This window comes from Bombus huntii, unplaced genomic scaffold, assembly GCF_024542735.1.
Source record: "Bombus huntii isolate Logan2020A unplaced genomic scaffold, iyBomHunt1.1 ctg00000067.1, whole genome shotgun sequence".
NCBI classification, from domain to species: Eukaryota; Metazoa; Arthropoda; class Insecta; order Hymenoptera; family Apidae; genus Bombus; species Bombus huntii.
Window position 1 is genome coordinate 601,702 of NW_026099326.1, and position 17,279 is coordinate 618,980.

Here is a 17,279-nt window from a genome sequence, read left to right on the forward strand (position 1 = left end):
GGTTCGTTGAGCGATTCATATTCCGCATATATTCCGTACTTGCTTCGCTTGGTACTTTTATAATTTTCGCAGTTACAATAAAAAATTTAATTCTTAACAGATTAAAGATTTAACCTCTTGCTTTATAGTGTACAATAATTTTTTTTTTTTTTTTTTTTTTTTATAGGTTATGTGATCCATAGTTTGAGTAAGTAGTACATATATATATATTTACGTGACAAGCTTTCATTTCAATCTATATTTAAGATTAATATTTTATCAGTTTCTGTTCGTAACAACATCGAAGTAGTCAATAAGTTTGAAGAGTATAATTAAGGAAGTTATGAAGCAAGAGGTTAAGAACAAATTCTGAAAGAGGTTATGTACAACTCAGTAGTACTGCTTTACATTACTTTGCGAATTACTTTTCAAGCATAAAAATAGTTTAACAGCCACTTATAGTTACTTCCTTACCATTACATTCATTAAATTCGTTTGATTTTGTAAACAAAATAACCACGCTGACCAGTCTCTTATTTAAAATAGAATTATTTTGTCATATATCCAACAGTTTACTTTCTCTTCGCTTTGTCTCGTATTACGACTTTATAACGGTGTTTCTTTAAACTTTAAACGATCGTAATAAATGTATTTACGGACGATGACTGATATCTGGTCTGTCTTAAAGTTGCAACTAATTAGTGCCCCGTTACTTTGGACGTTATGAAATGTTGTATAACCAAAGACTTATCTTCTCTTTTGGTAGTTGCATAAGAGAAGACTGAGCCGTTGAAACGCTCGAATAGATTAGCTGATTCGCTTAACGTATTTTTACTTCCGACGAGCTAAACACAAGAGCAGAAAGCACATAAGGAATAATACAGAAACGTCAAACGTATACAGAAATATATTTCGTAAAAGCATTAGTACGTAACATGTCTTTATAATTCTATTTATGTATAGTAAAATGGCTTGTATCCATTTTCATGAATTATAACTGACATTTCAAAGCATTCATGTAGATATGTAACTCTCGTTAATTAATAATTTAACAATGCGTCATGAAACGTATCATTTTCGTTTCTTCCTTTGTTTCGTTATACACAGGAACGAATTTGTAAATAAAGATGTATAATCAACGATAACATATGACAGCGAGTATAATAACTGTCAGCAAAGGAAGAGGTCGGTAAAATGATTGTGGTTGATTTCAGTGTATCGGTAAATAAGCTTTGACAGACGTTGCCGGGGGACTCGGTGTCGGTGAAACCGCGTCGATGAAATGATTGTCAGTAATTTAAAGATAACCCAATTTATTGATCTGTCTCCCCTTCATGGCGTTGTACGTCTCTCTATAAAACATATTCTACCTCGGAGGGCTGAAAAATTTAACTTGGTCTCACTGGACTGGACTGTAAGTAAGAAAATTGAAATGCAAAATCCACGTGTGAGCGCAACGGTTTAGATGGAAAGTTCGATAGGACAATTATGTATATTAGCCTGAAAGAAAGCTCGTGGCTTCGCACGCAACACGTAATTTCCCTCGCTGAAATAATCCTATTACAACGATACGATTTAAAATTTTCCTTAACAGACCTCGCAATGTAATTCTTCATCTACAATTTTTTATTCGGCCTGAAACAAGAGACTTTCGAAGCCTTATAGAGTCTCGCGAATCTAAAAGTCAGGTTTCAACGTATTTTCGCGTCTTATTCTATAATACTGAAGACATTAAAGGTGTTAACGATTATTGTCTCACTATGTACGTACATCAAACGAGTACTTACGTAAGAGACGAATGGAAATGGAAACAGCCGAGAATAATTGAAGATAATTTGAATACGTTCCAGGCTATAATACAATTTCTCGTGAACCGTAATTGATTCGCAGAAGGGAATTGCTGCTTCTCACGACTAGCAAAGTGTTTCGCAAAAAAAGAAAAAAAAGAAAAATGGTATCGGAAGGATAGAAAAAAAGCGGTGGCCTACATCAAGCAATCTTCATGCCGATAATGCATTTATTATTCAGTTCGTTCATTTTCTATCGCGTAACAGACACTGGGATAACTGACAGAACGAGCGTATAAATCTTGCATCTCTCAACCTGACTTCTCCCAATTCGCATACTTCCATCCTTCGTATAAGTGACAATGAATCAGAAGAGTTTCATAGCAATATTGAACAACATACAGTCAACTACAACACCATTAGATACATCCACCATACAGTCAACTACAACACCATTAGATAACAGCAATACAATAGATTATAATTTTCTACGTGTCATTGATTCATCATCATCATTTTCCATTTTTTTAGCATATGTAAAAACGTATCTGACGTAATCTTACCTCGCTCTTTGAGTAAAAAAATCCATTCAAATGAAACAAAGGGAAAAGAAATAAGAAAACAAACACTCACATATGAATCTTCATTACATAACTGTATGTACTCCTCGAGGTATAATTACTCAGACACGTTACAGCGTACCTTCTTCGTTCCCTGATGGCTGATGTTGATCGTTGACGTTTATAATGAAAGAATTTCGTCAACGGCGCCATCTGGATCCTTGTTGAAAAATTAAAATAGCCGCAACAGCACCATTAAGCTCATCACCCAGAGTAGCTCTTGTTGCTGAGTCGTGGAGGAATTCTTATCATCAACGACATAAACTATACCAGTTCTGGTAACGTTCTTCAGATGGTCCAGGCACTCGAACTCGCAATATCGCTCTCCAACACGGAATTTCTTGCATGTCTGTAGTAAAAAGAAATCGATCAATTGTACAGATCAATCGTCACTCGACTGCTCGAGAATTCAGATCATCCAGAGAATAGAATAGAGACGTGGAAAAATGTAGTGCGATCATCGCAGTGGGAGGAAATAGGGGGATAGGGACCAAATGAATGAACGAGATGTTAAGGACAACTGACGATAAGTTCTTCTTTTGTCGGGAATTGCATGTTTGTGAATGGTTTGTGGGTGGTTAGGTGGAGAGAATTGAAGAGTTTGGAGGTGACTGGAAGAGTGTTTTGGGCAAGGTAGATTGCAGAATGGTTGCGGTAGCATTGTGTTAATTATGGGTTTGTACATGTAATCTTTGTATGTATCACTACATACAACCTAACGTATATTTTTAATAATACATCAGAGTTTTAGTTATTTCATAGCTATGAATTTTATACTCTATAATCTTGACGTTTTATTTCACAGAAGCGTTTGAATATCCATAAAAATTAAATGAACCAATGTATTCATTATCTTATAGAGAAGATATATTATTTTTAATTATGTTCCAATTATTTATCATGATCCTGATTTCCTTATTCTGAAAATTTGAAAGGAAGTTTTGTAGTTTGATACTTTCAGCGACAAAGGGTCAATATTGCTTTAGTATATTTCGTCACATATACATGTATATCTATATGTCGGAGATGAAAGGACACCGGAACCTTTGGATAGCCCCGCAACATTGCAATCTAAAGTCTACTATAACTGTAACTAAACTATTGTAGTTATTCAATCCGATTGTAATTGTTCGAGATTAGTGACGGTGAGCTTTGGCTCGAGGTGACAGTCTGTCGCCCAACGTAGCCGCGGTCAAGGGATGAACGCTTTGCCTAACAAAGGTATGGAGTAATTCTATAGCTCTCCTTAAAAGAAATATTCGTGGCGACACGCGACAGTAAACATTCCCACGGTTTCTGTCCCGTGGCTCGCCACACGCAGACCCTATTCTTCGAGTAAGATGATTGCCAGATGTCGATGCGTCTCCGCAGTACATGTTCGGCTAGCCCGAGGGCCCGTTATAAATCTTAAGGTTTAGTTAACTAAAGTCCTTCAAACAGACAAACAGTCTTTGTCCCAACTACGGGAAGATAGGGGAGACATATTTTTCAACGAGCGGCGTCTCCCACTAGCAACTTTCCCTCGAGGGCGGCTACCATCTTTTTCTAACCACCGATATGGAGATTGACCAATTAGCAGCAACGTCAATTTCCCTTACTTCCTAAACGAAGGCTTTCCTCGACGAATCCGATGATCTCGTGTCCTTAGACACACCCCATTATAGTTTTCCTCTGTGGCATCATCGGGACGGGACGGGCATTCTTTTACGCGCTCCCGTCGACCAAAGAGTAACGTCTTTACGCTCAGCAATTATTTTTACGAATCAGACTTAGATTCAGCGAGAACGCCCATCTGTCATCCCGTTGGCCGCGGATTCGTTATCGAACCGGAGACCATTGTCACTAGTGTCGCGGACGTCTCACCGCCGTGGTAGATTGTCAAACCTGTGTTATTCATACCTGTGTCAATAAATCGTATCTTCGTTACACCGCAACGATGGCTACCTTCAATGAAGACTCCTCAAACACCGACAACCCTATCCCCAATGTCATTCCGACATATATATCCACCGAAAATGCGCTCTTGTAGACAAACGCTCGATTCGCGTCATAGCTTTTAAAGCTTGTCGCATCTCAATCCGTTGGAAAAAGTTTTTCCTGTAGCATATTTTATTTTTACGAACCAACAAGGTCTTTGTTTATTTCCTTCTGCTTTTGCTCCAATTTCCCCATTGTTTTTTCAAGGATAGTATTTCAGAGCCACTAGTCAAGTTTATTGTAACAATAAACGTACGTTTCGGAAACATTTTGTGCTGTGAAACAGAATACACTAAAGTTTGAAGGTCACATCGATTTTCGAAAGTTTATAAATGGAGGTGTATGACAGTATCACCAGCTGTTGCTGTCCAAGTAACTCCAACATCGAAATACTACAACGATTCCAATCGAAAACGCTAAGAGCCTTAATAGACGCACCTTGGTATGTTACCAACGAAACCATCCATCGCGACCTCAAGATACCTACAGTCAAAGAGGAAATAGCAAAATATAGCGACAGATATAGCAAAAGAGTCAACAAACACCGAAACCCCCTAATCACTGGACTACTCGATACGACGGACCAGATTCGATTTCTTTTTACTACAGACATGCAAAAAATTTCGTCTTGGAAAGCGATGTTGCGAGTTCGAATGCCTGGATCACATGAAGAACATTACCGGAACTGGTAAAGTTTATGTCGTTGATGATAATAATTCCTCCACGACTCAGCAACAAAAGCTACTCTGGGTGATGAGCTTAATGGTGCTGTTGCGGCTAGTTTAATTTTTCAACAGGGATCCAGATGGCGCCGTTGACGAAATTCTTTCACTATAAACGTCAACGATCAACATCAGCCATCAGGGAACGAAGAAGGTACGCTGTAACGTGTCTGAGTAATTATACCTCGAGGAGTACATACAGTTATGTAATGAAGATTCGTATGTGAGTGTTTGTTTTCTTATTTCTTTTCCCTTTGTTTCATTTGAATGGATTTTTGTACTCAAAGAGCGAGGTAAGATTACGTCAGATACGTTTTTACATATGCTAAAAAAATGGAAAATGATGATGATGAATCAATGACACGTAGAAAATAATAATCTATTGTATTGCTGTTATCTAATGGTGTTGTAGTTGACTGTATGGTGGATGTATCTAATGGTGCTGTAGTTGACTGTATGTTGTTCAATATTGCTATGAAGCTCTTCTGATTTATTGTCACTTATACGAAGGATGGAAGTATACGAAATTGATAAAATTATTAATAATATTTACGAAGAGAAAGTAAACTGTTGGATATATGACAAAATAATTCTATTTTAAATAAGAGACTGGTCAGCGTGGTTATTTAGTTTACAAAATCAAACGAATTTAATGAATGTAATGGTAAGGAAGTAACTATAAGTGGCTGTTAAACTATTTTTATGCTTGAAAAGTAATTCGCAAAGTAATGTAAAGCAGTACTACTGAGTTGTACATAAACTCTTTCAGAATTTGTTCTTAACCTCTTGCTTCATAGCTTCCTTAATTATACTCTTCAAACTTATTGACTACTTCGATGTTGTTACGAACAGAAACTGATAAAATATTAATCTTAAATATAGATTGAAATGAAAGCTTGTCACGTAAATGTGTGTGTGTGTGTGTGTGTGTGTGTGTGTGTGTGTGTGTGTGTGTGTGTGTGTGTGTGTGTGTGTGTGTGTGTGTGTGTGTGTGTGTGTGTGTGTGTGTGTGTGTGTGTGTGTGTGTGTGTGTGTGTGTGTGTGTGTGTACTGCTTACTCAAACTATGGATCACATAACCTATACAAAAAAAAAAAAAAAAAAAAAAAAAAAAAAAAAAAAAAAAAAAAAAAAAAAAAAAAAAAAATTATTGTACACTATAAAGCAAGAGGTTAAATCTTTAATCTGTTAAGAATTAAATTTTTTATTGTAACTGCGAAAATTATAAAAGTACCAAGCGAAGCAAGTACGGAATATAGGGATATAGGAAGCGATGGGGAACAGCAAGTAACTCCAACATCGAAATACTACAACGATTCCAATCGAAAACGCTAAGAGCCTTAATAGACGCACCTTGGTATGTTACCAACGAAACCATCCATCGCGACCTCAAGATACCTACAGTCAAAGAGGAAATAGCAAAATATAGCGACAGATATAGCAAAAGAGTCAAGAAACACCGAAACCCCCTAATCACTGGACTACTCGATACGACGGACCAGATTCGCAGGCTGAAGAGGCACTACCCGCTAGACCTAAACGTTAGATTCATTTAATTATCCAAATTAAGCTAATGCACTTACTTATAATACTTATAAATTATACCTATCTATAATAAGTATTAACTTATTGTAAATAAACAGCCATGTCACTGCGCCACGCCAGAAAAATTACTGAAAATTCTCAACGCGAGAATTGATTGTAATTCCAACAAATAAATAAAAAAAAAAAAAAAGCTGTTGCTGTCCCCAAGCGCCAAAATACGTTCTGACTACTATTTTATGTATCTCACAGAAGTATGTCTTCATTCATCATCTCCCATGCCATCCACCAACGTGTTCTTAACATGTTATCTCCTAGTAAAATATTGATATTGAGTCAGATATCCAACTGAATAATCTTTTCGGTGTCTACTATAAGACATTTAAAACCAAGGCTCGTACACACGTGTGCTTATACGTCAGATGTAATACTTAACACGAAACCTGCTTATATTAATATTAAATTTATGCATAGTAGGATGTTCGACCTTTGTAAAAATGAAATTATAATACATACAGTTTCACCGTGGAAAAGTGAATCTTTCTAGCATGTCCACGCAAATGCAGCGGAGGGGAGGACTGTGCATGCACCAAACAACTTTACGTTCGTAATTTTTCACACAAATGTACAACTGTAGGGAAATAATTATCTCTGATTTTTCGGATGTTAGGAATCGACAATATCGCATAACGGAATGCTGTGTTCTACGTATTCTATTTTTGTTACGAAAGTGGTACAAACGAAGTCCACGTAAGAATAGTACAACAAAATCGGTTGAGGTTAGGTTATCGTGCAGATATCGCGGCTTTTGCATTGGAAATCACGCAACTGCCAGTCTCGTCGTTCCTTGTAAACGAAAGAAAGGTATTGTAATCGGTCGGAATTAACATAAAACTCGTCGCATGCGACCATATGGCCTGAATGTTGAATAAACGAGAGTAGAGCGCGAGCTATGTGATTCTAACCGTTTAGGCGGAAACTAATGATTGTAACCAGAGCCGAGATATATGCCAATATTACTTTGCTCGACAAAGCGTATAAGATGAGGAGAGAATCGCGATAAGGTAGAACAAGAGACAGATATTCTCTACGTAAAGCAAGTCTGTCAACTAGATTGAAATCCTATAGCTATAACTACAGTGAATCCATATTCTGGCGAATTGTCTTTTCACAAATGAAGCTTCTGAAGAACGGAATTGATACAATAACTACTGTTCATTCATAACTACTGTTGTAAGAATCTATATATTTGTCTATCTATATCTATATATATCGATCTATATATATTTGTCAGAATGTCATTTTATCAAAAAACCCATCCTCTGTAATCATAGTTTAACGAAGCATAATTAATAGAAGAGGTAGAGCGTTAAGTGGAGATGATTTAATCACAGTTAAGTAGATAAATCTCTATATTAGTCTCTTTAATTAAAATGTCCTACGTTTTATTTGCGTCATTTTTTTTCTTCATCCAATTTAAAATGTTTAAATAACAATAGCCTATACAATATAATTTTATGTAAAAAAATTGATTATACCATGTTTATTACAGATATTTAACATTTTTGTGTACATACAAAATTTAGATTATACCTCGCTTGAGAACAAAAATTCTATTTGTTTTCCTAACATGTACTAATAATTATTGATCAAACTAGAAAAAGCTGGAGGAGATTACTTAGGAAGATTACTTAGCATCTTATATTCCTGGCAAGAGAAAATGAAAAATTCGTTTCTTCTCTTTGCTTCCCTGTTCCTTCTTTCCTCCTTTTTCCCTTTTTACATCGCGTTGTTTTACATCGCAATTTACATTTATTTGTAAAGTTTGAATCTTCTCGATATTGAAGATGTTGAAGCTGCAAGTATGTATTTCATTTTAATCCATTCGAGACCGAGATTTAATTGTAAGACGATACCTAGGTGTCGGTACGATCTGAATGTTTAGTTAGAATGATTCTGTGTTTTACTCTCTCCAGGGTATCCTTTTCATACTTTGATTTTAAATCGATGACAATCTTAAATAGTATGCCTCATATTTTTAAAATATAAAATTATATACTATGTTATTCTATAATGTATTATGTACAGTCATATATATATATATATAATAATTCTATATTGAAAAAAATATGAAATTAACATGATATATACATTACTACATAAGTTATATATAAAATATGTATACTATACCCTTGCCTACTGACTGATATGAATTTCTTTCGGTCTCGAATGCGTTAAAAGAGAGCGCAAAGAAGGCGAAATTACTTATTGTAATTAGTAAAACGACCTGAGAGGCAGACAGATACAAGAAAGAAGGAATATTATATTAGCGGCATTATCATGTTTTTGCTCTCTTTAAGTCTTTCATCGAGACAGACAATCTACAGGTATTAATCGACCAATTTCTCCAAGCTGATAACTTCGAATTGATGTTTATATATAAGAAGTGTTATGTGTTAATCTGTCTAAATGTTTAAAAGGTGTTATAAATTAAATGTTGTTAAACGATACGTAATTGCCTTTTGATCGTAAATTTTACTATCAAGGGGTCTTTTATGTATGCGTAATCATTGTGAATTATAACAATTTATGTGATCGATATTAAAGGTGTTTAAAAGCATGTAGTTTTTTTCTATATTACTATTCTCCTATATTATTATCCTATATTATTATAGCATTCCTATATTATTATAATATCCAATTACATGTTGATACACAAGATATACAGATTATTATTTATAACGTTTTGGTTTTCTTAATTGAGTCATTCATTTAGTACAAATGATAAGAAATTAGTAATAATTCACAAAAAAAAGGATATCGTAGTAGAAATATTATAAAAAAACATTTTCTGTTTTAGTGTAGAGTTACTCCTTCTTACGGACAGTGTCGTACAAATCTGTACGTCTCTGAGAAAATGTAGGTATCTGAGCCCTTACTTCCTCAACAACTTTTAGATCTGATAGAAAAAAGAAACATACGAAGTAATAAGTAATGCTTACTAATAAATTCAACAAATACAGAGGAAGATGGCTAAATCGATAAATTAACGAGACTAAAAATTAATTACATCATGGATCTCTCGCTTTTAATTTTAAGCTGTAAATTACCGATATCGGTGACTGCCATATTCTCTTGAGTTTCCAAATCGTAAAGAATCTTTCCCCAGGGATTGGTCAACTGTGTATGTCCCCATGCGACGTAACTTGCTTAAGGAACACGAGCCGGTGATATGCAGGCAACGTATAATTGATTATCATTCGCTCTGAAACGCTGAAGTAATGACCAGTGCAGTGGTCCAGTGGTCATATTGAATGCCGCTGGATATATCAGCATTTGGCAACCTAACCCAGAGAAGCAGGAAATATGAAGCCACCGAATACCAATTAACTTCGTAGTTGCACGGTTCACATTCCATCATTTCTGAATATGCGAGGACAGTCCTCTTATTGTGCTTTTAATTCTTTTATTTGTTTCATTTTCAGCAAATATACTGGTTTTTTAAATTAAGCTTCTTTTTATACAGAGTTACAGATTATATTAATTTTATATAGAATATATTTAAGAAAGATATTTAATTTTTTGCTAGTTAAGTATTGATCGATTAAGTTACTGTACCTTTGTTCCGATAAATGCGTGCCATTTCCTCGAATCTAATATCATAGCAAATGCCAATACCTATTTTGCAGCCCTTCACATCGAACGTCGTTAGGGAGTTACCAGGACTGAGTGAATCACTCTCTCGAAAAGTAATCTTATTAGGAATGTCGATGTCGAATAGATGTACCTAATAACATAAAAATGTAGTCGCTAATTCTATTGCTGCAACTTTTGTAATTTAATATCAAAGTTACCAACTCCTAAACTTTAATTATTTTTTATTTAATAACTGACAGCGTTTTTATCACTTTCTTTTATTAAAAAATCCTATCATTTAATAATGTTTAAAAAGGAGAAAAAATAAGTATAATAATATTTTAAGTATGTGAAAAATTTATACAACACAAACACATTACAACAAAAATGGGCGTTTCCCGTATCATAACGTATTTTATAAACCGTAAATTATAGAATTGGTTATAGTATACGTATGTACATATGTATATTCCTAAATTATTCCTAGATAGAGTCACTTTCTTCGCCCCAATATTTTCAAATTCAAAGCCATAAAGGAATATATTACTTACCTTTCGGTGTTTTGCTATCAAAGTTCCATCGGGACCCCAAATAGTACAGGTATTGTACAATTTAGCGCCCTCTATTTCAGGCATCGTACCACCAACTACATAGATGTTGTTTTCTTTAGCTGCGTTCGATGAAGCAACGCTCGTTTCACCATCAGGAATACTCTCGGCGTATTTTGGAAAGTACTCTGCATTGCAATATTTCAATTAATGAAGAATAACTGTCTTTTGTTCCAACCATAAATTAAATTGAAATGTTTGTCAGTTTTTTATTTTTTAAATTATTAAAATAACTAAGTTTTATATTTCGACTTAATTAAATATGCAATTACTTAGCTAATAGTATATATAATAAATTGTTTCTACAGGTTCAAAATGAAAAATGAATATTTAGAAATATTTAATTACGACAATGCTATTTGTGTTAGCATCAGTGGCTTGTTACTCAACGACTTTGCTAGTACTTTTTCAAACATAAAGTTAGTTTTCAATTAACACTTATACTAGAGGCGGAATTATAAATGCAAAATAATTGATAATACTAATTTATAAGTACCTAATTATTAGTATCTTAAAAAATATATTTATACAAAAATCACGATAATCATGAAAATGGGGAAATCCTATATTCTCGAATCAATTCACAATTTATTTTGCATATTAATTAGATTCCGCGCTCATCAGTACGTACTCACTGGCGACATCGAGAAAATTCCTGTATCGGCAATTCCTCGTACGACCAGAGGATCGGAAATATCAAAGGATATTATGGCGCAGCGCGAGTGGAGAAACAGAAACATATGAGCTTAACACCGTAATACTCTTATCATAGAAATAGAAGCAGTCCTCAATTCCCGCCCGCTAACTCCTATCTCCACCGATCCAAATGATCTCCTAGCCCTCACTCCCGGACATTTCCTCATTGGCGATTCATTAATGTGCTTACGTGATCGAGATTTCAGAGACATTCCATCGAACCGACTCTCCAAATGGCAGCATATCCAACAGCTTAAACAACATTTTTGGAACCGCTGGCATAAGGAGTATTTGAACGAGCTAACCAACCGCAATAAATGGAGCAAGGGTGGACACAGCATCCAAAAGGGCACAATCGTCATCCTCAGAGAGGACAACGTTCCCTCCATGCATTGGCCTCTGGGCCGAGTTATCAAGGTTCAACCAGGCGCCGATGGTGTCATCCGGACAGCTACAGTTCAGACGGCAAAGAGCATTTTGGATCGGGGCGTCAAAAGGCTTGTCCCACTGCCAATTCAACCCGATCTCGAGAAACCCGAACAACTAGCCACCGAGACGAAATAAGATGGGAACTTCAACCACACCTCGCTAGTTTGATCGGTACCCTCTCAACGGGGGGAGAATGTTACGCCATGCGGCTTACAATAGGTCATATTCTTAACTATCGATCGCGGCACTATAATGTCGCAGACGGATCGTCGCGTCTGCCCGGCAAACAAACATTGTAGTGGCAAGCGCATGGTTCATTAAGCAGGGCGACTTCCAGAAACGTCGACTCGTGGCCCGTATTTTACCTCGCAGTAAAAGAATGTGGCGTGATCCGAACGTAGTGGGGGTCGCCTTCCAGAAAAAACGAAAAAAATCGAAAGGCGTTCAGAACTTTTCGAGAAGTCGAACCGTCAACACATGTGGTATGTCGCGCATTACTTATCAACCAAAACGCAGTTACATTTTTTTTGTTCCATTTATATCTTTCTAGTTAATAAGTTGTTGAAATAAACATTAATTTATTTGTGTTAATTCTGTGGAATTTCATTGAACTACCCTTATTATCATAATCGAAATAAGGGGATCGATCAGTTCGTGGCGTCGATTATTTAATCGTAACGGGAACTTACAACTCTCGTTGACGTGCTATCTCGCGATCGCGTCTCTCCGCGAACGGTCGAAACAAAATGATTCACTAAAAACTGTCCTGAATTCCTAAGAATTTATTTACCGCAAAACTGACAAAGTGTTTATTTAAAACATGAGGTTGAAGGTAGTCCTTTTCTTTCATTTCATTCATTTTCATTTTCTTTCTTAAGTATGGCTAACACAATATCTAATCAATTAAAATTTTATATTTTCACGTGAAAAGTTTCTTTAGATAATTATTATCAACATGATGACTAACTCTTACGGATTAATACGTGTCTGTAGGGCAATCCGGTGGACTTGATCGGCCTTTTACTTCGAAAGTTGAGTAATCGGTGTCGCTTTCTTACGCATCTTTGAACTGTATAAATGTTTTAAAATTGTTTGATCCAGAATGTACCACACCGGACAATCAAGAAGGCAGGTGCCTTGACTACAGAAAATGTAAACCTCTGCAAGAAATATGGCAGATACAGTACCGTACAGCCACCGATTTTTATAGACGATCAGTGTGCAGATACCAGGGCAATGTTACGATCGTTTGCTGTCCGAACGATCCAAACAAAGAGAAGAGAGAAATTTTAATAAAAACTGTGTATAAGTATAAGGCTTTGCGACCACCATACTGTGGTTTTAGCAACGTCTCTCATACCAGGGTGGTCGATGGTAAACCAGCTGAACTTGGTACGTTTTATGTCTTTCTTTCCGATTAATAATAAGCCATTTACTGCAAAGAATGAACTTTAAAGGCATTAAACAGCACATCAATGTACATTTCAATTAGACTAAATAATAATGCTATGATTTTATCGGTAGTAACTTTACTTATTAACTTGAATTATTTCTTTCTTTTACTTCATGTTAGGAAGAGTATCTTTTTGCTTGAAATAAAAAATTGATATAGGAGTAATAATATGGATAGAGATCAAAAACTGTTAGGGCAGAAATTACACGTTTGAACTTTATAGTTCAGTATAGTTCAAATAGAAATTATATAGAATTATTTAATAATTTGTATTCCACTGGAATAAAAATTTAATTTCTGTCTTTATCAAATCTCTATTTCAGAGTATTTGTACGTATGTACTTATCGTCTGCTGTATGATCGAATATCGAATAGGTAATAATCGTTGTTACCCGTTATGTGAGAAAAAATTATGTATATTCACAACTATGACTATTGCATTTTAGGCGCTTGGCCATGGATCGCTGCATTAGGTTTTCGTAATCCCCGAAACCCAGACAAACCACTATGGAAGTGCGGAGGTTCCCTGATATCGGCTAGGCATGTTTTGACCGCAGCACATTGTGCACATATGGATGGAATAGAAAACATACACAATCATAATATTGCCATTCTTAGATTGGTGGAGGAGGTGCCATTTTCGAGTAAGTCCTCAAATATATATATATATATGCTATTGAGTATTACTGAAGTATCATATCCTGAAATTTCTTACTGTACACATATATTGTGTCATAAAGCGTGTATAATTCTTTCTCATACTTTTGGTCATTCGTTTCCTGCATTTTCATTTATTTTTTTATTTTTCAGGGTACGTATATCCCATTTGTACGAAAGAGCCCCTACGAAAGAGCAACTTCGTCGGCTATAACCCCCTTGTTGCTGGATGGGGAGCATTAAGATATAGTAAGTGATATCAATTTTATAATAAAATTAAATAGTTCCAGTCTTAAATATCTTTCTTATTTTCTTCGTAGGACGACCACGACGTAATGCATTAATGAAAGTACAAATGCCAGTGATTAAGAACGCCGAATGCAAAATAGCTTATTCCAAATTTCCTAATGCACCTGATATCACTGATGGTATAATATGTGCCGAACATGCTCAGGGTGGAGAGGATTCTTGTACGGTAATTAAGTTACAGAGTTACTACAAACTATACGGTATCTGAAGACACGTCGATTCGAATTAACATCAAATCGACGTCTTAAACATTAAAAATAATAGATAAACACAATTTAATAGTTTTGCCCACTTCTCACACCTCGTTATGGTATTTAATCTAATTTCCTTCTAATCTTAGTTTTGCTCAAAATACATATAACATGTACGTTATAAATTGGAGTATTTCAATACACAAATCAATAGAAGATTATTACTGTATATAAGTATAATTTCAATACAATTCGATCGATATATTTCAGTATCTTTGATTAAAAATTTAACGATCCTTTCAGGCTGACCGCGGCGGACCACTGCTGATACAACATGAATTAACCTCGTATTTAATAGGTATTGTGTCTTATGCTTATAAGTGCGGCACAGCTGGGTATCCCAGCATTTACACTAGGGTCACATCGTACCTTGACTTCATTCTCCAAGCGATGCAATAATATGATATTACTGTTCCATAAATATCATTGTGTAAAAAACGTAAAGTTGGATTTTCTTATTGTGGAGATAAGAAACAGCTCAAATTTACATTGTTTTGTACGTTACAAATTATAGGCTTAAAATGTACGAAATGTAACTTTGAAACGACACTAATTTTTTACGCACGATAAACCTCCACGACTTAGGTATGTAAAGATGATAAACGTGTATTAATTCTATTAATTTGGTAATAATAAACCAACTTTCTGAGAAGTTCTGTAAATTTCGTTTCTGTTGTATCAAGAGAATAATGGAATATTCCACTTAGATCGTATACTTCTTGTACGTACGTACAAAATTTTCCGGCTAATCTAAAACACTTCATAAGATAGAGAGCTTCTGGAAATTCGGACACAGAGAGTGCATAAAATACAAGATAAGTCTCGTGTCTTTCAAAATTATTTTTTATTCGCTAAAAACGTCCTGTGTACTCATGCAATCACATGCAACCTCGAAACTTCACTTATTTTTTATCACTTTCCAATTCAATACACAGTTTCAGCATTTTTGACTATATGTAAGAGAAATTTCCATTCAGCCAAAGGTGTACTTACAGATTATAGATTCCTATACGACTCTCAGTAAAAATTTATCCGCACTCCAGATAGTTAAAACTTCTGTCGACCGTATTGATCCATCTGCACTCTTCGTATGACGTCAATATCTGTTCAGTGCTGCTGCGCAGGTTTCTTTGTGTTACGTCAATTCGTTTGTGACCGTTGCGCGAGTAATGGCGCTTTGCAATGGTGATTTGCAGGAAAACAGTGCAGGATGCTGTGATTCGTTTCTTGTGGTCGGAGGTTATGTTTGATGCCTATATTTATCAAAGATTTAATGCACATTATGGAGAAAGTGTTTTGTCACGAAGTGTGTTTGAATGGGCACAAAAGTTCAAAGAAGATCGCACGAGTGTTATGAAAAAACAGCTGGACGCCCGTCCACATCCACGATGACAACATTGAACGTGCTCATGAACTTATGCTCTATGGAATAGACGAGTGACACTGGATAATGTGGCAAATCATTTGCAAATCAGCCACGGCTCTGCTTATGCAATAGTGCACGACAGATTTGGATTTTAAAAAGTTTGTGCGAGATGGATGCCGAAAAAGCTGATGAAAAGGTGAAGACGACGATGCATTCGTGGTTCGCAGCTCAGCCCAAAACATTTTTTAATGAGAAAATACAAAGGTCCTTCGGCAAATGGACAAAGTGTATACAGAAATCGAGTGATTATGTCAAAAAATGATGTATGTCTTTTTTGACAATTGCTTAAAATAAATTCTACACCGACAGAGCGGGTAACTTTTTACTCACCCTCGTAAGACACTTAAATTTCCAATCTATTATGATGAATAAAAGAGCTTATACTATTAAATCTAATTGTATTTTGTTGCATGAGAGTACACGTGTATGTGATGTACATTACCTTTATATCCCCTTGAACGCTTCAATATTGCGCATATATACTATATTTTGTACAGCTTCTATAAAATTTCGTATGTTTGTTTAGGCTGTTAATCTAGAGGCTGGAGTACAAAGAAGTGGCACAATGATGTGGGCTGATGACATTTATAATTATCAAGGAATCACCCCTACATTCGCTCAGGTATATATCGTTGACTATAACGTATTTAACATATATGATTGTTAGAATATTAATAATTAATTTTTAATTCTATCAGAATTTTAATGAAACTGTCCCTTGGGAAGGAAGAACTGATACCTTGATATCACGGTTTGTACATCCTATATATACGACAAATTTTAGAACATTATATAACGAAGAACCAGATCGTCGTGGCCATGTGATGTGAATAAAAGGACTTGAATTTGATGATATTTTTATAATGTTAGATAACATAACTAAGTATCTTCGCAGTAAGATAGGATGACATGGTTTACATGATCTTAATGTTGTTCACTCGAGTGATGATATTATAAGGAAAAGCGTAATATCACAGGTAGGATGATTCATAATTTAGAACTACTAACTCATGTATGTATTAAAAATTAAAGAAATATATTAAATTTTATAGGATATTTATGTTTAGTAACCAGTAATTCAGAGATTGGTATTCATGGTTACTATAACGAGGCTGTAGAAACGCACCCTTTCTTCTTTGCAAATGGTCCTGTATTTATGTCTAAGCCGAAACTGGAACCTCTGAATAA

At 35.3% G+C, this 17,279-nt stretch overlaps 1 protein-coding gene and 1 long non-coding RNA gene across 6 annotated transcripts in view; one reads left to right on the forward strand and one right to left on the reverse strand.

Moving 5' to 3' along the window:
- LOC126876194 (venom serine protease Bi-VSP-like) overlaps positions 1-17,279 on the forward strand; it is a 219,207-nt gene that overhangs the window by 124,484 nt on the left and 77,444 nt on the right. Inside the window, exons 1-6 of one of the 5 annotated variants that reach the window (XM_050639052.1) lie at positions 11,536-12,477; positions 13,895-14,092; positions 14,259-14,354; positions 14,426-14,580; positions 14,909-15,250; positions 15,661-16,284. The exons of 1 other annotated variant lie outside the window; for it this stretch is intronic. In XM_050639052.1, the coding sequence (XP_050495009.1) occupies positions 12,375-12,477; positions 13,895-14,092; positions 14,259-14,354; positions 14,426-14,580; positions 14,909-15,064 (708 nt within the window). In that variant the 5' untranslated portion in view covers positions 11,536-12,374 and the 3' untranslated portion in view covers positions 15,065-15,250; positions 15,661-16,284. Of the gene's footprint in view, positions 1-11,535; positions 12,478-13,894; positions 14,093-14,258; positions 14,355-14,425; positions 14,581-14,908; positions 15,251-15,660; positions 16,285-17,279 lie in introns of those variants that run through there. 3 more of the 5 variants (XM_050639060.1, XM_050639057.1, XM_050639055.1) reach the window with 3 other exon arrangements.
- LOC126876225 (uncharacterized) lies at positions 8,444-10,409 on the reverse strand. Its single transcript, XR_007694013.1, has 3 exons — positions 10,245-10,409; positions 9,737-9,970; positions 8,444-9,585 (listed from the first exon to the last, which is right to left on the reverse strand). It is a non-coding gene; the product is annotated as an uncharacterized LOC126876225 (long non-coding RNA).